This window comes from Physeter macrocephalus, chromosome 5 (assembly GCF_002837175.3).
Source record: "Physeter macrocephalus isolate SW-GA chromosome 5, ASM283717v5, whole genome shotgun sequence".
Taxonomy (NCBI): domain Eukaryota; kingdom Metazoa; phylum Chordata; class Mammalia; order Artiodactyla; family Physeteridae; genus Physeter; species Physeter macrocephalus.
The window spans coordinates 6,829,937-6,853,145 of record NC_041218.1 but is presented as its reverse complement, the minus strand read 5'-3'; the positions used below and the strand labels follow the sequence as shown (position 1 = coordinate 6,853,145).

General features: G+C 46.6%; 1 protein-coding gene, 2 non-coding genes and 1 pseudogene across 7 annotated transcripts in view; 3 read left to right on the top strand and 1 right to left on the bottom strand.

The window, feature by feature from the left end:
- Positions 1 to 3,167: 3,167 nt before the first annotated feature.
- LOC129392120 (zinc finger protein 582-like) lies at positions 3,168 to 22,280 on the top strand (annotated as a pseudogene).
- TRNAC-GCA (transfer RNA cysteine (anticodon GCA)) lies at positions 12,995 to 13,066 on the bottom strand. The gene has a single exon. It is a non-coding gene; the product is annotated as a tRNA-Cys (tRNA).
- Positions 19,608 to 19,679, top strand: TRNAC-GCA (transfer RNA cysteine (anticodon GCA)). Its single transcript has one exon. It is a non-coding gene; the product is annotated as a tRNA-Cys (tRNA).
- Positions 22,177 to 23,209, top strand: part of KRBA1 (KRAB-A domain containing 1) — a 29,907-nt gene continuing 28,874 nt past the window's right edge. For all 5 annotated transcript variants that reach the window (XM_055084748.1, XM_028489597.2, XM_055084749.1 and 2 more), the window contains exon 1: positions 22,177 to 22,299. In XM_055084748.1, the coding sequence (XP_054940723.1) occupies positions 22,288 to 22,299 (12 nt within the window). In that variant the 5' untranslated portion in view covers positions 22,177 to 22,287. The remainder of the gene's footprint in view (positions 22,300 to 23,209) is intronic.

Here is a 23,209-nt window from a genome sequence, read left to right as displayed (position 1 = left end):
TGAGCTCCCAAACTCAGGCCTCCTGTATGCCCTGAACCAGGGATCTCTTCCTCTGTGGACTTTTCCCCTGGATCCCAAGGATTCAGAGAAAGAACAATCATCCAAAGGGGCATAGCACATGGAAGCAAAGAACTGTAGGAATGATGTCAGGGAGGCTGGAGCCCAAAACTCACTGTGATTTGCAAAGAATGATCAGGGCAAAGAAAGGGTGATTCCTTCTTTTTCTTCTTGGAGCAATAATCTAATTATTTTGATTAGCCAGGAAATACACTTCCAATACAGAGAATACAATTTCTTTGAATCTCTCTAATGTGCCTTATAGAATTTAAGAATATAATGTGTTAAACGTTAAAAGATTAAGTTAGAAAACAAGTAAGCATCAAGAAAAAAATTTCCTGTAACGTCATCAGTTTAACAAATGTTAATATTTTTATGCTTACTCATCAAGAATTATACTTTAGAATCAAATTTCTCCCTAGGAGACAGTTAAGCTAATCACTATCCTCTTGGTGGTCCACTATCAGGCTTTCTCTCACATTGGTCTTCTGTGCTCACTTAGAAACACTCCTATTCCTTTCCTGAAAATAAAAAAGATAATTGATATGGGGCATAAGATAGACTCAAAGACGTATTGTATAACACAGGGAATATAGCCAATATTTTGTAATAACTGAAATGCAAAGTAACCTTTAAAAATTGTATAAAAATTTTTAATAAAATATTAAAAATACATAAAAGAACTAGAAGAAAAAAAAGAGAGCTGGAGTTAAAGAGTTCAGTTTTATCATCAGGCCTTTCCAATTGTTGATGTCCTGTTTCTATCAAAAAATAAGTCTTAAAACTACATTCGTGGAATTTTCTTCAAGGTAGGATGAAGGAGTTTTGGCATGCCTGGACTCCTGCCCAGAAGAACCAGGAAAGTCAGTTAAGCAATAAAATTTACATCTTAAAGGCACCAGAGCATTGACACTGATGATCTGCAGCCACTGTTTCCCTGGGAAATTGCCAATCCTGCGCCCTGATAGAGTATGAGCTTGCAGTGTTTGCTCCAGCACAGAGGTGCCAGGAAACAGAAAAATCGAAAGAGCTTTTGGCAATTGTGCAGTGCTGGAGTGAAAAAGAATGGAGAGTTTGGACTTCTTAGACATGTAACTTGTTTCCCTCCCTCAAGATAATTGATGCATTGTGAAGCTCCATGAATCAAGAGGCTAGAAATCTAAGCCCAAATCCTCTAAAAAGAAAAGTGGATATTCCTGTATTTCAGGGCTGAAGAGGCAAAGACCTGCCAGGGGTGCAGTTGAAAACCTGGGAGGGACACTCTAGAACTGGGATAAGACACAGGTAAAAGGAGTATTACCCAAACTGCATTTTGTTTTTCTTAGCAGGAAAGACTGCTCATTTCCTTATTGGTTTAAGGTAATCAGCTCTAAACTATATCTTTATTTCAGAAAAAGAGTGAACTCTGTCTAGTGGGATATAATTTCATCTGGAGCCTTCATTATTTTAATGCACAATGTCTGGCATTCAATAAAAATTACTAGATATACAAGAAGACAGAGCCATACAAACAAAAACCAAGAGAAAAACAGACAATATAAGCAAGTGATCTAGATGTTGGATTATAATAGAATTTAAAATAACTTTAATGATACATTCAAGAAAACAGGAAAATGGAGAAAATGGATAAAGTATGGAGAATTTCACCACTTATAATTTATAAGAAAGAATAAAAAAGAAATTACAAAACTAAAAAGTATCACATTTAACATTAAGAATTTAATGCATGTGTTTAACAGAAATTTGGGCACAGTAGATCACAGGATTAGGAAACAGGAAAACAAACCAATAGAAAAATACTTAAATTGAAGTTTAAAAAGGGGAAGAATGGACCCCCTGAAAAAGGAGACAAATGGAACAGTTAAAAGCTCTAACTCACATATTTTTGAAATCCCAAAAGGAGATAAGAAAGAAAATGAGGCAGAATCAAGATTTAAAGGAATAATTGCTGAGTGCTTTCTAAAACTGATGAAAAAAATCAACCCACTGATTTAAGGAACTCTGTGAGCCAAAAGGAAGATAAATACAAAGAAAACTATATTTAGATACATCATCAGAAACCTGATTTTTAAAAAGAGAGAGAGAAATCTAAAAAACATCCTGTGAAATAAATGAGAATTTTATGATTTACAGCTAACTTCTCAATAGATACGATGGTATCCAGGTGACAATGGAATAAGATTTTTACAGTGCTGAAAGATAATAACAGGCCAACTAGAATTCTATACAACAATAATTACTTTAAGAACAAATTTATTAAACTCCAGTTAAAGGGAATTCCCTGGTGATCCAGTGGTTAAGACCCCGTGCTTCCACTGCAGGGGGCACAGGTTTGATCCCTGACCGGGGAACCAAGATCCCACATGTGGCGCGGTGCAGCCAAAAACAAAAAACCAAAAAAACAAAGAAACTCCAATTAAAACATAAGATTTTAGATTTGAGAAAATAAAACCCACCATAAGCTACTTACATGAACATCACCTTAAATATAGGGGCACACAAAAGTGGAAAGTGAAAGTATAAATAAAGATATATTATGCAATACTAAACAAAGAGGCTAGTGTAGATATTAATATGATGCAAAATAGACTTTAAGTCAATAAGCATTTCTACAGATAAAAGGAATATTTTAAAATGATAAAGTGGGACTACCCTGGCGGTCCAGTGGTTAAGACTCCTTGTTTCCACTGCAGGGGGCATGGGTTCGATCTCTGGTCAGGGAAGTTTTGCATGCTGTGTGGTGTGGCCAAAAAGAAAAAATATAATAAATAAGATGATAAGGAAGTCATTTTTTGTTCACTGCTCAGAAGATTCATTCCTGAATCTCTCCTGAGACAAAGGATAGGAGAGGTTGGCCTTTTTAGCATTTCAAGGTCCTTCAAGGGAGCAATTAAAGGAGCTGTTCTGACATCTTTGAAGGCCTATTCTCAAGATGCAGGTATGATTTCTCAACACAGTATTGCCTGAGAAAACAACCCATAGCAGGAGGAGGAAAAGGAGGAAATGGCAGGTTCTCAGGGACTGTTGACATTCAGACATGTGACCTTAAAATTATCTCAGGAACATGAGAATGCCTCGACCTCACTCAGTGGAGATTGTACAGGGATGTGATGTTAGAGAACTGTAGGAACCTGGTCTCCTTGGTTCTCATTGTCTCTAAGCCAGAGCTGGTCATCTTTTTGGAGCAAAAGAAGGGTCCCTGGGATGTGAAGAGAAAGGAGACAGCAGCCATACACCCAGCTCTGTCTTCTCATGACACCCAGGGTTTGTTGCCAAAAAAGCCAGGCATAGAAGATTTGTTCTAAAAAGTGCTACTGGGAAAGTATCGAAGCTGTGGCCTTGGGAATTTATACTTAATGAAAGACTGGGACTGTAAAGGAGAACGTGAAGGGTAGAAAGGATGTTATTATGGACATAACCAACTTGTGACAATAATGAAAATCCATAATAAAAACATTACCGCCAAAAGAAATCAAGTATATAAATCAAATTGAGAAAAGCCCCACTTTGTCAGTAACTTTTGCAGAAAATATGTTTTTGTAAGCAAAAACCCACATCATTTTTTAAAAGCCCACATCATTTTTTACATATTATCTGAAAGGATATTTGGAAAAATCTGGAAAGTCATCTGGTCTATGCTGCAAATAATCATTCAAACCATTTCGAATATAGGATTGGATTAAACCTTCATTCAAACATGTTTGAAAATCAGAGATTTTATTTATTTATTTATTTTTATTTTAAAAATTTATTTTATTCAAGTGTAGTTGATTTACAATGTTGTGTTAATTTTTACTGTACAGGGAAGTGACTCAGTTATACATATATTCTTTTTCATATTCTTTTCCATTATGGTTTATCACAGGATCTTGAATATAGTTCCCTGTGCTATACAGTTGTTCATCCATTCTCTATATAATAGTTTGCATCTACTAATCCCAAACTCCCAATCCACCCCCCTACCCCATCCCCCTTGGCAGTTGCAAGTCTGTTCTGTGTCTGTGAATCTGTTTCTGTTTTGTAGATAAGTTCATTTGTGTCGTATTTTAGATTCCACATATAAGTGACATGATATGGTATTTGTTTTTCTCTTTCTGACTTACTTCACTTAGTATGATAATCTCTAGGTCCATCCATGTTGCTGCAAATGGCATTATTTCATTCTTTTTCTAAGGCTGAGTAGTATTCCATTGTATATAGATAGGTACCACATCTTCTTTATCCATTCACCTGTTGATGGACATTAGGTTGCATCCATGATTTGGCTATTTTAAGTAGCGCTGCAATGAACACTGGGGTGCCTGTATCTTTCCAAATTACAGTTTTCTCTGGATATATGCCCAGGAGTGTGATTGCTGGATCATGTGGCGACTCTATTTTGAGTTTTTTGAGGAACCTCCATACTGTTCTCCATAGTGGCTGCACCAATTTACCTTCCCAGCAACAGTGTAAGTAGGAGGGTTCCCATTTCTCCACAGTCTCTCCAGCATTTGTTATTTGTGGACTTCGTAATGATGGCCATTCTGACTGGTGTGAGGTGGTACCTCACTGTAGTGCTGATTTGCCTTTCTCTAATAATTAGCGATGTTGAGCAGCTTTTCCTGTGCCTGTTGGCCATCTGTATGTCTTCTTTGGAGAAATGGCTAGTTAGACCTTCTGCCCATTTTTCAATTGGGTTGTTTGGTTTTTTGTTACTGAGTTGTATGAGCTGTTTGTATGTTTTGGAAATTAAGCTCTTGTTGGTTGCATCATTTGCAAATATTTTCTCCCATCCATAGGTTGTTTTTTCATTTTGTTTACAGTTTCCTTTGCTATACAAAAGCTTTTAAGTTTCGTTAGGTCCCATTTGTTTATTTTTTGCTTTTATTTCTATTGCCTTGGGAAACTGACCTAAGAAAACATTGGTATGATTTATGTCAGAGAATGTTTTGCCTATGTTCTCGTCTAAGAGTTTTATATTGTCGCAATTGGACATATGAGGGAATAGACAAATTGGGAGTTCAGTACTTTCCTAGTCTTTACATTTTGCTTCTGCCAAATATCCCTTTGAACTCAGTACCAAGGCTGTTTCTCTTATTACAAAGCTCAGTTTATTATTGGATAAGAAATAGAAAGCCTAGGGACTTCCCTGGCTGTCCAGTGGTTAGGACTCCATGCTTCCACTGTGGGGGGTGTGAGTTTGATCCCCGGTTGTGCGTATCCCGCATGCCTGTGCAGCGTGCCCCCAACATTTTTTTAAATTTAAAAAAATAAATTAAAAATAAATACTGAGGCTCATGCCTCTGCGGCGCAGCCAAAAACCTTTAAAAAATTAAGATACAAAAAAGCTAGGCCATCACAGACATTCAAATGAGATGTCAAAGTTGTGTGTGTGTGTGTGTGTGTGTGTGTGCGCGTGTGTGCGTGCACGAGCATGCGTTCGTGAGTTAAATACTTTTTAAAAAGCTTTGGGGATTATCTACAAATATGAAAACATATGTACATATATGTAGAATTTGGCAGCTAGTAACCACTAGTTCTACACAACCATGCAGGGAGACCCTTAGCGTCTAAGTATTTTATCATCCTTGGCACCATTTCCTGAGTAACAGGAAACACTCCCAATAAAATCTAAGGTGAGGGCAAGATGTAGCAACTAGTCTCTCAAGTTTGAGGAGGTGTCCTGACAGTCTCTGACACTTTGCTGGAGTGGCTATCACTGAAGTGGCCATTGATAGGAGAAATGGGGTAAACTGTGAACCCAACTAGTATTGTAATTCGGCGATTTTGCCTTCGTTTTTCAGCAATCTCAGTCATTCAGCAGCACGAGCTGAGGTTTTTTTTTTTTGGCTGTGTTGGGTCTTTGTTGCTGCGCGCGGCCTTTCTCTAGTTGTGGCGAGCGGGGGCTACTCTTCGTTGCAGTTCGCGGGCTTCTCATGGCAGTGACTTCTCTCATTGTGGAGCACGGGCTCTAGGCGCGCAGGCTTCAGTAGTTGCAGCGCATGGGCTTAGTTGCTCCGCGCCATGTGTGTTCTTCCCGGATCTGGGCTCAAACCCGTGTTCCCTGCATTGGCAGGCAGATTCTTAACCACTGCACCACCAGGGAAGTCCCACGAGCTGAGTTTTCTAGTGCAGTCTTTGGGAAGTCTGTCCATTTCCACCTCAGTCAGGAGAAGAGGATGCAGACATTTGAGCTTTCCATTGTATGTCTCTGAGCTTCCCAAAGCCATCAGACTCGGCCCTTCCTACTGTTCTAGAACAACAGTTGGTCTCTGAAAGTTTTGTCCAAGAAGAGGTGATACTCAAAATCTTTAACTATGACCACAGACACTGACCAATCCGAATGGACGCCAGTCATAAACAGCCATTAAATGCCTACCAGATGAATAACCAGCCTCGAATCCAGATGGCCAATTGCATCTGTGTGATCAATTACGCAGCTACTTTACCACTGAGAGCCTTGGGCTCCCAGATTCTCAGCCCTGAAGAATCAACTGGATTTCCACTTTCTTCGGTCCCAAGTAGGACAGAAAACCAATCCTACATCTGCCCCATTTTCTTTAAGGTTTTTTGCCTGCAACTCACTCCATTTATTGTATCAGCCTAAGCACATTGTTACAGAAATAGAAACTGGCAGGACAAGCATTGTCTGGTGTTGGGGAGCTCGCGTCACTGAAGGAAGGTTGGAGATGCGGGTTCATGAAGCAGGGATGGTCCAAGGGAACCCAGCCAGTCTGTCGGGCAAGTCACACTGGTTAGGGCGCTGCTGGGTGATGCCTGACCTCTGCCAACCCTGGGCTTTGTGTCACTCAGTCTACGAGTAAATATAATGTGAGTCAGAAGTGCCAGGGGGACAGAGGGAGAAAATAGACTTTAACTTTGGCTTCTGCAGCTGTAAGCAGGGCCATTTCTTCCACCAGGGCTCACACAATCAAGAATCCTCAAAACATGGAAAAAGGGTTGGAAGTTTGGGGTAAAAAGAAAAAGAAAACAATGCATCTGAATCGAAATGAGGGACCTCTGAATCATCAACCAAATGCTTTACTCAGAAACAACCAGTGGTGTCTATAAGCTTGTTCCAATTCTGAACATCGATGCAGGGAGCTGAGTTACTACTTATGGGCTGTCACCACACCTGGCAGTATTGTGCCACTACAACCTGTTACCACTCTACCATGCCCGTGCTGTCCTCACCTTTCCCACATTCTCCCACCTCTGCACACCTGGCTATGGTCTATGCCTACAGCCCTGCATCCTACCTTTCCTCAGTCTTGGGCTGAAGACACTAGCTTGAAAATCATTGCTGTTTGCCACCAGACGTTGTTTAGAATTATACAGTGTTGTAAGTTCCAAAATAACTTTCCAGCCACTTAGAATCACTGGATTTTAGGATCAAGGTTAGCAGGGGAGTGTGCTTCCCCAAAACAAAGTTCACATGCCCCTCATCAGTTCTGCTAAGTCAGAATTTCTGGGACTAATCTATATTTTTTAAATTTTTAAAATTTTTATTGAAGTATAGTTGCTGTACAATATTATATAAGTTACAGGTGTACAATGTAGTGATTCACATTTTTTAAAGGTTATATTCCATTTATAGTTATTATAAAATATTGGCTATATTCCTTGTGTTGCACAATATATCTCTGTAGCTTACCTTATAACCTAATAGTTTGTACCTCTTAATCCCCTACTCCTATATTGCCCCTTCCCCCTGCTAATTTTTTTTTTTTTTTTTTTTTTTTTTTGCGGTACGCGGGTCTCCCTCTGCCGTGGCCTCTCCCGTCGCGGAGCACAGGCTCCGGACGCGCAGGCCCAGCGGCCATGGCTCACGGGCCCAGCCGCTCCGCGGCAGGTGGGATCCTCCCAGACCGGGGCGCGAACCCGGTTCCCCTGCATCGGCAGGCGGACGCGCAACCACTGCGCCACCAGGGAAGCCCAATCTCTATTTTTAATAAGGTTCCCTAAGTAATTCCGGTGCAGTCAGGCTGGGTAACTTCTGATTCAGTGTCCTCCATGACGTAAACTTGAAAGAAGAGGAACTCATTAAGAACTGAAATACACGCAGATCATTAAAGACAGAACCATGATCTGTGCCAGAGAATGCAAGCGACCTGAGAAAGCTGACAAAGACCACAGAAGAGTGGTGACGACGGTGACTCACAGTAAGGAAAACGTTAAATAGGAAGGGTCATTTATCTGTATCTGGCAATTAAAGAAGCCATCCACAGGGCACGCGCGGTTTTGAACCCAGGGCCTCTTAATCTGCGGTCAAACACTCTCCCCCTGTGCTATAGCCCCACACCTGACTGAAGGTCCTCCTTGGCTTATTTCACCTGTGTGTAGCGTGCTGTAACCTGTTCATTCCCAGTCAGCCTGTGGAAACTGGCAGACCCACCACAAACTGACTAGAGACTGACTTCTGGCCATGAGTTCATCTTTCCATTCCCCGGAGACCCCTCACTTGTCTAATCGGCACTTTTCTACCCTGTAGCCACAAACTGAATTCCTTCAAAAACTGAAGTCTCATCCTCTCCCCTCACTCAGATCCTGGTGAGCAGTGCAGGGGGTAAGGGGAAAAGACTGTAAGAATCATAGCTGTATTAGTCAGGTATTCCCACAGTAATGCTTCAAAACAAATCATCCCAAGATTCTGATTCATGCAACAATAAGCATGTGTTTTCATGTTCATAGGGCAGCAGCATGGATACCAAAGAGTGGATCTAGGCTGGGCTTTACCTGGTGGCCCTGCTTCAAGCTGTGGGTCCGTCTGTGCTTGGTTTCTGTCTGTTCATTCTGGAGTCCCAGTTGGAGGAGCAGCAGCTAGCAGGGGAAGCTTTTTTTCAGGGCAATGGCAGAAACTCAAAAAGGCAAGCCCAACAATGCAAGCAGGTTGCAAGCCTCTGCTTGTGTCACGTGAGCTAACATCCCATCAGTCAAAGCCAGTCACGGGACCAAGCCGTAAATCAAAGGCAGGGAAATGTATCCCACTTCTAATGGGAGGATCTGAAAAGTCTTGTGGCAAAGGGCACAGATAGAATAAGTGAAGCACTGGGGCTAACTATTTAATCTACCATGGTCTGCCCTCTCGGTCATAATTATTTACATCTCTCCCACGTGCAAAATATACTCAGCTTTATCCCAAGTCCCCAGAGCCTCAGGCAATCAGACAAAGTCCAGGATCTACATAAGATCCAGGTGAGATCTACATAAGATCTCTTGATGTGGAAATATATGAACTTAAGAGACAAGTTATCCACCCTTCACATATGCCAAATCCAGTGACAGTACAGGAACAGACTTACCGCAATAAACATTTACATTCAAAGACTGAACAAAATAGGAAGCACACAGTCACAGAAACTGGGTATGCAAAATAAACTGCCGTGCTCCCTTCTACCTTTGGCTACAGCCAGAGCCGCCTCCTAGATACCGATTTCAGTATTTGCCAGTCTTATTCACGATAATGTTGCATAACAAGCCACCCCGCGACCAGTAACACACAATGATCAGCATTTCTTGTCACACCCATGGGTTTGCAGGTTGAATTTGAATCGGCTGGTCTAGGCTGGGCTTGGCCGGGTGGGTGGGCTTCAAGCTGTGGGTCTAGTTGGCCTCAGCTACCTCAGTGAATTGGGCTCAGGGCTGGGCCTTGTGTATACATGTTGGGGGCCCAGGCCGAAGGAGAGAACCGTACAGAGCAAGCACATCTCAGGGTAAGGGTGGAAGTCCCAGAGGGCAAACCCAACCTTGCAAGTAGATCTCAAGGCCCTGCTTGTATCATATCTACCAACATCCTGTTGGCCAAAACACGTCACACGGCGTGCCAGTTATCAATTTATTGACTGGCAGCTCCAAATTCACCCTTCTGTACCTGCTGTGGGATAATGGACTGGATTCTTTAAGCATTTCTCCTTTAAGTGAGCACAATGTTAACCGTTGTCAGTAGAGGGCGCAGGAGGGACACTGCAGGAGAAAGGGGTCTTCTCGCTCTGGCTCCTGCTGCAGGTTGGGCGGTGGTGCAGGTGTGTAAGGACACCTGGTGTGCCCTGCCCCAGGCACATGCTAGAGAATGAAATCCCTTGGTGACCTCGCTGGGCTGGTGACCACCTCCATACCCCACCCCCAACCCCACTCCCAGGCCCCCAACCCCCTCTGTGTACCTGCCCGCCAGCCTCGGCTTGCCTCTGCCCAGAGGTCTGGTTGCTACATCCTCCAGGCGCAGACGCTGCACGCTCCAGGGCTCACGCTTCCACGTGGCTTACCTGAGTCCCCAAAGGCTGCCTCCTGCTTGCCTGGCAACCGTGAACGGGTCTGGCTGGGGCAACCTGGTGAGTGGGCCGCGACCCCACCTTCCTCCATGAGGTCTGGATCCTAGCTTCGGGGAGGGGTTCCCCTTCCAAATTTGCCCTTGCTTGGACCCCTCACCTCAAGGGTACCTTTAGAGTTTTCTTTGCACCTTAAGAGTTATCCTATTTTCATAGCGCAATGATTCTTTATAATAAATTTCCCTTGTTTAAATTACTGTGTAATTCCTGTCTCCTGACTGGCCTAGACTGAGACACTCTGCCGAGCCCAGAGCAAAGGGATGCAGAGCACACCGGCTTCTGGAGGAGAAACAGAAAAGTCACAAAGCAGAAGGCACAGAAACAGAGAGAGGTGAATTACAGTCCATAGGTCAACCTTCCACACTTCACTGTGACAGAGCAGAGAAGACATCTGAAAAAACAACACAGTCTGGGGAAAAGTGGTGGCGAGGGCTACGGAGGACACGTTATGAAGTAGGATGTGCTATCAGCGAAGCCGTTTACGTGTAGTTGGCAATAAAGCGAGCCACGAGGGGGCAGCCGGACTCGAACCGCGGACCTCCTGGTCTGCAGGCAAACGCTCCAGCCCTGAGCCACACTCGCTTCCTCGGTAATAATTCCTCCTTATCTTATTTCACGTGTTACCACACCCAAGCGTTCCGTAACTACCATAAATTGGATTCACTCCTCTGAAACGGACACACCCACCACAAACTGACTGGAGACCATTCTCGGGCCACGAGTTCACCTTTCCAGCCCCTAGAGGCCCCTCCTTGTCTAATAAGAGCATTTCCACTCTAGCTGCAACCAGAACTGCAGGCCGCGGGTAGGGAGGCACCAGCCTTGAGAACTAGGGCTTCTAGGGCTGGGACCCCTGCCCCGCCATCCTTCCTTCCTTCCCTCCTCGCCCCGCTCCCCAGCTCTGCCCCATCCTCCCCAGCCCCAGCCTCCTTCTTTCACTGAACCCCTCCATCGCGCACTCCGCTCTCCTCCGCTCTCCCGGGTCTGGTCCCCACCTGAGGCTGGGTCCTAGGGGCTGCGATGAACCCAGGGGAGATAGCGCCCCAGAGGCGGCAGCCCTGAATCCTTCGGGAGCGCAACCCGGGAAGCTGAGATGAGGCATAAAGGCTATTATTTGGGGGCCCACAACCCTGGGACCAAGGGGCCCTGGTGTGTGGTCAGAGACCTCTCTTTCCCTCTGCGCCAGGGCGGGAGGGCTCAAGCCCAGCGTGGGCCTCTTCCCTCCGCAGACCTCCAGTCGCCCAGGTCCACACAGTGGAATATTACTCAGCGATAAAAAGAAATGAGCTATCAGTCCACGAGAAGACGTGGAGGAACATTACATGCATACTGCTAAGTGAAAGAGGCCAGTCTGAAAAGGCTACATATTGTATACTTCCGACTATATGACATTCTGGAAAAGGCAAAACTGTGAAGACAGCAAACAGATCAGTGGTTGCCAGGGACTTGTGGGGAGGGAGAGAGGGCTTAATAAGTACAGCAGGGGGAGTTTTTAGGGCAGGGAAACTATTCTGTGTGATATTGCAATTGTGGGTACATGACGTTATGCATTTGCCAAAACCCCACAGAACTCTACAAAACTGTACAACACAAAGCATGAACCTTAATGTAAACCATGGACTTCGGTTAATAATAATGTATCAATATTCATTCACCATTTTTATCAAATGTCACACTATTGTAAAATGTTAATGATGGGGCAACTGGGAGGCGGCAGCTGAGGTGAGGGGTAGAGGGGAACTCTATACTTTCTGCTCAATTTTTCTGTAAACGTAAAACTGCTCTAAAAAACAATGTCTATTAATTGTTTTTAAAGTGATAGCAATTAGGGCTACCTGGATTATGAATCAGAGGCTTCATGATCCATGTTTAAATGATCTACCCATGAGCTGTTATTATCTAAAAAGCATCTTTCCACCCATAATGCTATCTGGATCTGTAACTCAGCCAGCCACCTGGGTATTCGTGGCCTTCCATGAAGCCGGGGGTCTGCCCCATGGCAGATGAACACCTTTCCCACCAGGTCTCCTTCCCACCCTCTCCCTCCTTGCCCACCTGGCAGCTTCTCAGGCCCCTGCAAAGGGCACCGGCTTTGATAATCATACACGTTTAGGCAAAATGCCCCTGAGAATCATCCAGTATCGTCTTCCCCCAAACGTGTCTGTCCAATTGGCTAGTGCTTGCAGGGCAGGAAGAGGTGGGAGGAAGAGTAGAGTATGTGTTGTTTTTAAAATAAAGGTATCCAGACCCCTCCTCAGTCTCTGGGGCACAGCTGCTAATTCAGTCGGCTCCCTGGACCTTCCTGCCTATTAACTCACCTGAAAAAGGAAATAGTAAATGGGAGAACTGACGTAGCACACACGTTTCTCCTCGGGTCAAGGCAAAACCTCTAATTCTGGTTTCTCCTCGGGTCAAGACAAAACCTCTAATTGTGGATGAGGAAAACTTCCAACCATTTCCTGAGTCAGAAGATGACCTTTCCTACCTTTTTCTCCCCTCTCCTGTCCTGTCTGCTAACCCCCTCTAGAGGAAAGTAGCCAAATTTAGAGAGCTACCTAACAAGGGGTGGGTGTCGGTACTGAGGAGGTTTACAGTGACCACCTGTGTGGGTTCAGGATGGAAAGAAAACCGACAGGGGGCACCCGGATTTGAACCGGGGACCTCTTGATCTGCAGTCAAATGCTCTACCCCTGAGCTATACCCCCCCCACGGATTCCAGCTTCTTAACTTGCATTATTTCAGTATGTCTCAATACCCAGGTATGCTGTACACTGCAATTATCAGCCATTCTCAGCGAGCTGGTGAGAACCTGCAGAACTGCATCCCTCAGCGACGCCCTCTGGTCACCAGCCTCCTCTTCATTTCCCACAAAAGTGCTTACTTCTTATTGGATGATTCCTCTACAGACTGAATGTCAGCTGTTTGTTTGTTTTCTTTTTTCTTCTGTGTGAAACTAATTATCCCTCATCCATCTGCTTTTTGTCCTGTGGATTTATACATTTTTATTATAATTAGGAAAATGTTATTTCTAAAAATTGTATAAGTGAAAATAGAGACAAAATAAAGTAAAATTAAATAGCTCTGACAGATATGTATTGGGTTCGCCAAAACGTTCGTTCAGGTTTTTCCGTAAGATGTTACAAACGAATGTTTTGGACAACCCAATATTTTAGCAGGGAAAAAACGCATTTTTTCCCCCAAGGACGTAAAAAACTCAAACCATATCTCCAATCTCTGCAGCCTCAAATGTACTGTTTGCACTGTTAAATGTATAGGTTTTTAAAAAAATTTTTTTATTGGAGTAGACTTGATTTACAATGTGTTAGTTTCAGGTATACAGCTGTACAGGGTTTTAAAAAACATAAATATTCAGAATTAAACCCAGGATATCCATAATTACTAAGGATCGTTCCAAATGTATATTTTCTCACTGTTTCTAAATCATGTACTCTCTTCCCTTACTATTTGTGTGTTACTTAAAAAATACGTTGTAGCTAAGAATTATAATCCAAAGTATTAAGCACTGATAAACATATTCTTTTATACAAATGAACCATATGTTTCAAAATTTTTTAAAAATTTGATGCTTTGGTGAGAAGCGCAATTGAAGAGTAAAGTTGTCTTTCCTGACATTTTATAACATTATAAAATAAATATTTTTTAGGTAGGAAGAAAAATAACTTCCAGTCTAGAATTCTGAACCCAGGTAAACTAACATTCAAGCAAGAGGACAAAATAAAGACATTTCAGATGTGCAAAACCAAGAGTATTTATTGGGGCAGAGCCTCACTCCATTAAGAAGGAGAAAGAAGGGAGATGAACCCGGGGAGAAACAAGAGAATGAAAGCTGAAGGATGACTCCCCTGTGGTACCATCTCTCCTGAGCTAGGGTCTGCTACTTGAGATCTTCATTTAGAGGTCCTGTAGGCTTCTCAAACCAAACATGGGCAAGAGGGAATTATTAGTTCTCACCCTTAACCTGCTCCCCGCCCCTCAACTGTGTTGCCCAACTAAGTAAAGGCACGATTCTCCCAGCGACTCTGCCAGACACCTGCCAGCCACTGTCAATTCATCCCTTTGGCATCCAAAGCCCACGGCAAGTCATGCCGGCTCTTCGGTAGGATGTATCAGCGTCTGAGCCCATCTGGCCGCACACCATCAGGACTTGCGGTCAAGGCCCTACTGTCTGTCCCCCACCAAACCCACTGTCACACTCTCCTGACAGGTCTCCCCGCCCATCTACTTCCGCGGGGCACCAACGTGATCTTTTCAAACGTGAGTCAGATTCTGTGTCCCGCTTGGTTCAGTAGCTCCCTGCTCTGCTTGGAATGAAATCCCAAGTCCATCCTCCTTGGAACCCACAGGAGCTGGCCCCGGCTGCTTCTCCCCGCAAGCCCTTCCTTTCTTGTTCTCAGCACTTGCCCCAGCCATACTGGTCTTTGCTGTTCCGCCAAAGCATCAAACAGGCTCCACTTTGGAGCCTGGCACCTTTCCCTGGACACAGGCCGGGGCCCCTTCCCATCACTCCCTGCTCCGTCCAGAGTCCGCTCAGCAGCAAGGCCTCCTCTGGCCGCTTTGTTTAAATCGCACCCCATCATTTTTCAGCCCTTTGCTCTGTTTTTGTTTTTCTCACAGTTCCTATTATGACCTGCATTACAGCAATATAGATTTTTGCTAATTATCTGTCACCCTCATCGTGATGGAAGCTCCAGGAAGGCGGACCCTTCATCTGCTTTCTTCTGTGTGTCCGGCGCTTAGTGAGCTCTCAGAACTATTTGTTGTATAAATGGATGAATAAACGTTAAACAAAGAGACGGATCAACATGCAGAGAAAGAAGCTCACCCTCACCTATAGGTGAGGGTGAAATCCACGGAGGGGCTGAACAGAACACAAAGGTGGAGGAAGGGTGAATCTGCTCTCTGCTTGAGCTGGGACATCACTTTCTCCTGCCTTCAGACCTCAGTGCTCCTGCTTCTCCGGCCTTTGGACTCAGACCAGACCTTACACTGTTGGCCATCCTGGTTCTCAGGCCTCCAAGCTTGGATGGAACTACACCACCTGCTTTCCTGGACCTCCAGCTTGCAGAAGACAGATGGTGGAACCTCTCAGACTCCACAATCACTGAGCCAATTCCTCATAATAAATCACTTTCTATTTCTATATATAACTGTATGCATCCTAGTGGTTCTGTTTCTATGGAGAACCCTAATATGGTGACTCTATGTCCTAATTTGCTTGGGACAGTCCCAGTTGATGCTTGTGGTCCCAGCATCAATATGAATAGCATCCCTTTTCTCTCGCAAAGGTTTCCTGGTTGGATGATAAATCGATGGTTCTCCAACACATGACGAAAGTGGAATTACAAACTAGCGGGGAAAGTGCCAAATTGTTCAACAAATGGTACTGAAATAACTGGTTTTCCATATTAAAAACAACAACTACTACTACTACTTAAAAACCCTCACCACACAGAAAGGTAGATTCCAGATGAATTAAAGACCTAAATGTGAAAAAAAATTTAATTATTTGAATTAAAAATAGGAGACTTTCAGGAACAGTTCTTGGAACTTTCTGAGATGCTGTCCCTGGGTTATAGTCCTCAAATTTGGCTCAAATAAAATTTTCCACTTCTTTCATTAAAAAAAAAATAGGAGACTATCTTTATACTCTCAGGGAAGGGAAGGATTTCTTAACACAAAAGACACATATTGCTTCTTAAAAAAAGATAGATTGATTTGTTTTCATCAAAAGAAAAAGTAAGAGCTTCCCTGGTGGTGCAGTGGTTGAGAGTCTGCCTGCCAGCGCAGGGGACACGGGTTCGCGCCCCGGTCAGGGAAGATCCCACATTCCGCGGAGCGGCTGGGCCCGTGAGCCATGGCCGCTAAGCCTGCGCGTCCGGAGCCTGTGCTCCGCAACGGGAGAGGCCCCAACAGTGAAAGCCCCGCGTACCGCAAAACAAAACAAAAAAAAAGAAAAATATATTATTTTAAGATGAGTAACAGTTGTTTCTCCATGGAGAGAGGCATGATACCATCTGCAGGCTTTCACCAAATTATCTTTATCTGGCTTAATGACAGCTAGCTTGAACCATAGGTCAGATTTCCAAATCTGGTGATTTCATTTCATATTCTTTATTTCTGTTAAGTCATGATAACTCAAAGGTCATAAGGTATAGTAGCAAGCGTTTGGTGATCCTGGCAGATAATTATGGTTATTCAAATTTCTCACTAAAGACTGCTTTCCGCACTCACTCAGATATGAGGTTGACAAGTGCATGGTCCTTAAACCTGGGAGTTGAGTACGCCAACATGGGAGAGAGCAGTGAGCGTATTTCTAGTCCACTCTGGCTTCGGGAGTTATTTCCTTAGATTCTTCTGTAGCATTTGGATGTGGTTTTCACATATGCCTAGTAACACACCATTGGTTCCTGTCTCTACTGTGAATGAACAAAATCATCACGCACGGGGAATAAGCTAAACGCAACTATTGAACTATCGTTCCCCGACAGGTCTTCTTAACCAAACAACAGAAAAGCATGGTATTAAAGCCCTGGAGTGATAGGTTCTGGATATTCAAAATATCTGTACACCTGAGATATTCCACCTGTGCCTCAAGGCCATAGAAATGGGCCTTCTCAGCATTTTGAAGAAATGTCTTAATCTTCTCTCTCATTTCAAAAACTCATGCAGGCAAAAAAAACAAAAAACAAAAACTCATGCAGGCACTCGTAGCAGCCGATATTTGTCAGTGTGGAAATGTAGAATCATGTATTCACTCCCATTTCTTTGGCCAGGATGCTAAAATGATAGCTCCTGGAGGTAGCCGGCAATCCTCAGGGCTCCTTGTCCTGTAGCTGCATCACTCCAATCTCTGCCTCTGTCTTCACACGGCCCTCTTCCTCTTTGTGTGTCTGTCTCTTCTCCTTTTATAAGGACACGAGTCATCGGATTAGGACCCACCCTAATCCACTCTAACCTCCTTTTAACGAATTACTAATGATATCTGCAAAGGCCCTATTTCTAAATGGGTCACTTTCACAAGTACCGGGGTTAGCGCTTCAGCATATCTTTTGGGGGGCACAGTTCAACCCGTACAAAAGGCTTGCCTGCTCCTTAGACACACGGAAGCAGCAGTCAGTCCCTGGGGTCTGAAAGTGGTGTCAAGAGTAAAAGGTACCCACCAGGGGAGGTTGACATGCAGGGGCTGGTCGCTCAGAGGCAAAGCTTTCTGGCTACGGGTCAAGAGGTCACTGGTTCAAATTCACATCCACCTTACTTGTTCCCTACTCTTCCTCACAAAGATGTCCGAGAAAGTGAACAGGAGCTCAGAGGGAGAAGATAAAAATCTGCTCAGATAACACCGAGGCACTGCGGTTGTAAAATGTCAAAACAATCCTCTTAGAGGAACGTTCTTCTCTAAAATCAGAGACTATCAGAAACTGCTGCGTGGAATTTTACCAGTAAGAATGGAACTGCCCACATTGTCCGGAGCTGATATTATTCACCCGGTATCCCCGGAGCCCAGCACGGTTTCCAGTTCATGGCAAGCGCTCAGAAACATTTGTTTCACACATGTGTGCCCATTTATTCTCCTCAAAGAGCACTGAAACCTCAGCTTCTGCTGAGGCCACCACAGTGCCCAGCACACAGTAGGACCCTAAGAAATGAAAGTTGAATAAAAGCTCCAAGAAACCTCCAACGTCAAGGACGTGGCTGCATCTCTAGAGAGCTCCAGGCTTCCATGTTCCAACCCGGATACTCTCCTTTGTGGGGACGAAGATACCCTCTCGTCCTCTGTTTTCCTCATCTGTGATACAGAAGTAATAACACAACCCCCTGGGGATGGATTTTTCTGAGACAAACTGGGATCTTCAGCTCAAATTGTGCTGCTCTGGATGGAAGAGGTGGGTCTGCTCCTTGACTTGCTTGAACGAGTTTTCCCCATATTGGGGAGAGAGGCAGAAGCTTCTTAAGATTTAGCTTCCCAAATGGTAAACGGGGAAGAGGGCTAACCCAGGACAAAGAAGACCACCCTCGGGGCTCCCGGCAGGCACTGGGAGGAAAGGGAGAGGGTCTCAGGACACCCGTCTTTGGTGGAGTACACACAGAAGAAGCCATGGTGAACAGGCGCCCTGGGTGTGGCTGCGAGTGTGAAAGGGCCTGGCCACAGATGTGTGGATCTAGAGCAGTGAGTGGTTCTCCAAGCGTGGCCCCACACCAGCTGCATCAGCATTACCTGAGAACTTGCTAATCAGAAACTTTCAGGGGGCAGCCCAGTCATCTTTGTTTCAACAAGCCCTCCAGATGATTTTGATGCACCCTAAAATTAAGAACCACGGGTCTGGAACAGAGTTCAGAGGATGAGTAGTCTGATGGTGGTCCTTGGTTTTCATCCTGCCTCTTCCCACCAGCTCTGGCTGACCCTGGGGCAAGTGATAGAATCCCTAACCCATCCCCTTCTCGGGTGTTTCAGTACCTAAGTCTTCCTGCAGGTGGCGCAGAAGAAGCCGATGTAGATCTGTGGCAGGTGTTCCTCAAAGTGGGGTCTCCTGACCCTCTCTAAGGAGCTTGCTCCTAACCCCAGATCGCATCTGCATGTTTGACAAGCTCCCAAGATGACTCCTAAGCACAGGAAATCTGAGGACTGGCCCAAAGGGTGCAGTCCATGCACCAGCTCGAATCCTGGTGTCCCCGTTAGCTTTTCCTTGTGGCTCTTGAGCTGCATGGCACTCTGCTCCGCTAAGCCCACATTCTAGTCCCCTTGATGGTCCCGAGTAATTTCTTCAGAGGCTCCCGTTATGTAGTCTTTACATTTTCTGAGGGATGGAAGATAGGGACAAGAGGAAGATGAGAGAGTCATTGGTTTAATTACAGGGTCCTGAACCCAAAGTCAGGAGGATGGATTCAGGTCCTGAGCCTGTCTGTAAGGATCTGTGCGCGCTTGGGCAGACCAGTAATCCTGAATCTCTGCTTGCAGATCCCATTGCGAAGGGCACAGACTGGCGACCCTGAAGTCTCTTCCTGCTATAAATATCTGTGTCAGTGCTTTTCCAGAGAGAGCAGGGAGGTGGCTACAGGGAGGCAGAAACTGTTGCTTATTTTGCATCAGGGAAATAAAATTAAAGTGAGGCCAGCTTGGCAGCTTTCAGCAGGCCCAGCGTGATGAACATCTGTGGCAAAAATTTATAGGAATGTTGGACATGGCTGCACAGGTATAAGGTAGTACTAAGGCCTATGCCTATGTCAGGGGGTATAGCTCAGGGGTAGAGCATTTGACTGCAGATCAAGAGGTCCCCGGTTCAAATCCAGGTGCCCCCTGCTGTCCTTCACTTTTGCTAGTTGGTTGGAGCTAGCAAAAGGTTTTGCTAGGTTCTGCTCCTTTCCCTAATCCCGGGCCTCAGTATACCGAGCCTTCTCAAATCTGGGAAAAAGTCCAGGGTAACTTAAAACCCTGTCACCGAGCACTCCAACCCCAGAGTGATAAGTTCCTCCAACTCTGACTTTTTAATTTCACTTCCCACAGGTCTTGTTCTACATAGGCTTGTTTCTACATGTTTTCATTGCCCTAAATCAGTGCTGTGCTGGTTAGTGTTTAACAACCAGCTCTTGGGGTTGTTGCTACAAAGCACTGATTTGTAGTGTTTTCCAGTTTCATGGTGTAAATAATCTTGCCGTATCCAATCTCAAGCCACAAACATAAGATCACTGATCATGGAGTTGGGAAGACATGTTAACAAGTGACTCTCTGGTGCAAGCCAGCCTGAACACACCACTGTCCCTAATCCATCTTCTCTATAGTGGCGTGGGCTCTGTGACCCGCCCCCTCACTCTACCCTCACGATGCTTACAGACATCAGAGCAGTGGATGTTATGGAATCATCCATTTACTTAAGACATATTTGGGTCCTAATCAATGCCAGACACAGGAAAGACAGAGCTCAACAAGCACTGTTTGTGGTGAGCAAAGGAGTCAAATGAAGAAATGGTCAGGGGCTTAGCTGGTGGCGCAGGGGTTAGGAATCCGCCTGCCAACGCAGGGGACACTGGTTCGTGCCCCGGTCTGGGAAGATCCCACATGCTGTGGAGCAACTAAGCCCGTGCGCCACAACTACTGAGCCTGCGCTCTGTAGCCGGTAAGCCACGCGCCTAGAGCCCGTGCTCCACAACAAGAGAGGCCACCACAATGAGAAGCCCGCCCACCGCAACGAAGAGTAGCCGCTCCCGCAACTAGAGAAAGCCCCCGCGCAGCAACGAAGACCCACACAGCCATAAATAAATAATAAATAAATGGTCAAATGAACGATAAGGATAGCTAGACAAAAGAAGCGTGCTAACCCCTTAACGGATTTTAAAGTTTAGGGATTGAGACTGAGGGTGGCACGTTGGCACGAGCTGGAAGAAGGAACACCTATAAGGAGGAAGGTGACCTCAGCAAATGATAGGACATAGGCCCAAAGCACAGGTAAGGCACTTTACCAAGGGGCTCTGTGGCCTTTAGGAATCCTGAGATCAGATGTTGAATTTTAAACTGTCCTTTTCCATGGCGTGAAACCTTGTGATATCTTCAGATCCTCAGGACAGTGGGCTACACAGACACGGGTCCTGTGTCAGTGATTCCTTGGGTGTGGAGGAGGGGGCTTTGCCCAGGTATGGGGCTGGGCAGGGACTGAGAGTGGTCTCCCGCGGCCTCTCCCTGGAAGCCAGGCCAAGATTGTCAACATTGTATCCCAAAGTTCTGGGAGGTGACCAGCAACAAGGCCAGCGGAGACCCATGGAAGACTAGAGAGGCTACAGAGAACAACTCTGGGATTGCTGGGCCAGACATTCCCTTTTCCCAAAGAGTCCAGAGGAAGAGAACTGTCGGGGTGGGGGAGTGGGGAGGGGCTCTCTGGGCGGCAGGCGCCTCCTCCTCGTTGGACCCCGCCTTCCTCTGCTACTGTAAGCCTCTGTCAACCAGAGCAGGTTTGCCCCAGAAGCCCACCTTCTTCCTAGCTGTCCTAACCGGGGTCCTCCAGACCAGGCATGAGGCTCGTTGGGCTCAGCCGGGGTCCTCTCCCCGGAGTCCGCCACTCTCCCCCAGCCCCGCTGCTTCCTTTCTGACCTGGAGAATGGTGGGCTCACACTTCGTTCATTCATCACATTTACTTGAGGGCCTACTACGTGTCAGGAACTTATGGGGTTACCACAATCAACAAAATAGACCAGCAAATAGTCACACAGATATAGCGGCACACGGATCAACGCTATGGTGAGCGCGGGAGGGGGGTGACAGATCTGAGCATGTGCTGGGGTCAGGCAGCCACTCTGACCCACACACTATCCCAGCCGAGCGGTCTGGCCTGCAGCCCCCTCCGCACCTCTCGGGACCCGCTTCCCCCACGCCTCCCCGGCGGCCCTAGTCAAGGTAGGTTTACGGGATGCGTCCTCTGGGAGAGGCGGTTCCCGTTTAATCCGAGCATCCCACCTGGCACATAGGGTGCGCTCAGTAAATACTGGATGCAAGAATGGATGGATGGATGTGTGGATGGATGGGTTTACGCGGGCAAGCACACCGCAAGCTGACCACCCGGCAGATCCCGGCGCCAAGCCCCCCCTGGCAGCTTCTCGGGGTCTCGGCTGAACCAGTGGGGAGAGGGCGCCCACCAGGCTCGCCCTGCCTTCACCTCGCCCCTCCTCCGGCCGCCGCCGGGGTGCCTTCTGGGAAGTGTAGTTCGCGCCTGCGCCCGGAGGGCCGCGGAAGCTGGTCCCCCTCTCTTGGGATGCGACGCCCCACCCCCGCCCCTCCTCAACGGCCTGCGCGCCCGGCCCGGTTTCCTCCTGCGCCGACCTAGGTCGCCGCCGCCGCCGAGGGTCGCGACGCAGCCTGTGGGCGGGGAGCGGGTGCCCCCGGCCGTGCCGGAAGCCAGGAACGGAGGCTGAGTCCGGGATGGCGCACCAGGTAAGGCTAGCGCGGACGGCGCCGCGAGCCGGGACCCCGCCGCCAGCCGGCGAGAACAGACGGACGCCTCGGCGGGTCTGCTCCGCGCGGCTCTGTGCGTGCCTGGAGGGCGGGGGCGAGCCTGGGACCCGCCAACTTTGGCCGGGCGGGGGGGAGAGTGCTGGTGCGCAGAATTGGGTGCGGAGAAGTCTAGGTCCCCGGACGTCCCCCTCCCTTCTCCCCGCCCCGCAGTGTACGCATACTTGGAGTCTCTCTCCACATTTGGAAACTCGTTCCTTTGGGTTAAGCATCACCCTCTCTTCTTGGCTTTTAATGATAAATTATACTGGGAGCGATGGGCACGAAGGCCTAAGGAGAATGAGTAAATCTGTTCACTTTCATTCTTGGTAGGATCCTGGACTCTGGGCCGGGGGAGGGCATAGAACAAGGTACCAGGTTTTATCCATTAGGGGAGATGTGTAGGTCCGAGAGGTGGAGGGAGAGCCCCATCTGTCATAGCCTGGGACCGGTTTGGGCGAGTTGTGTGAAGGTGCTAGGAAACCTGATGGTACCAAAGGGGAGTTGCTGCACGTTCTGCTGGGTGGGGCCCAGGGGCCAGCTCTGTAATTGTGGTGGCTCATGAGCTTGGGCCAGCCTCACAACCCTGGGCTCCGTGGTTTGAGGGCGGGGGAAGGGGTGGTGGTGTTGGGAGAGTGGCTGGGGCAGTCTGTGGCCAGGCAGAGCAGTACTGTGCCAGGACCTTGGCGACATTAATGCCCCACAAGCTCCTGGGAGAAAGGGAGAAGCCAAGCAGTTTGGATGCTGTGGGAACAAGGGCAGTCCCCCTCTGCAGATCTGGCCGTGTAGTTAGGGAGCCCACGGACACCCCAGCTCAGGTATGCCCGCTGGCCCCATGCTCAGGCCTCCTCGT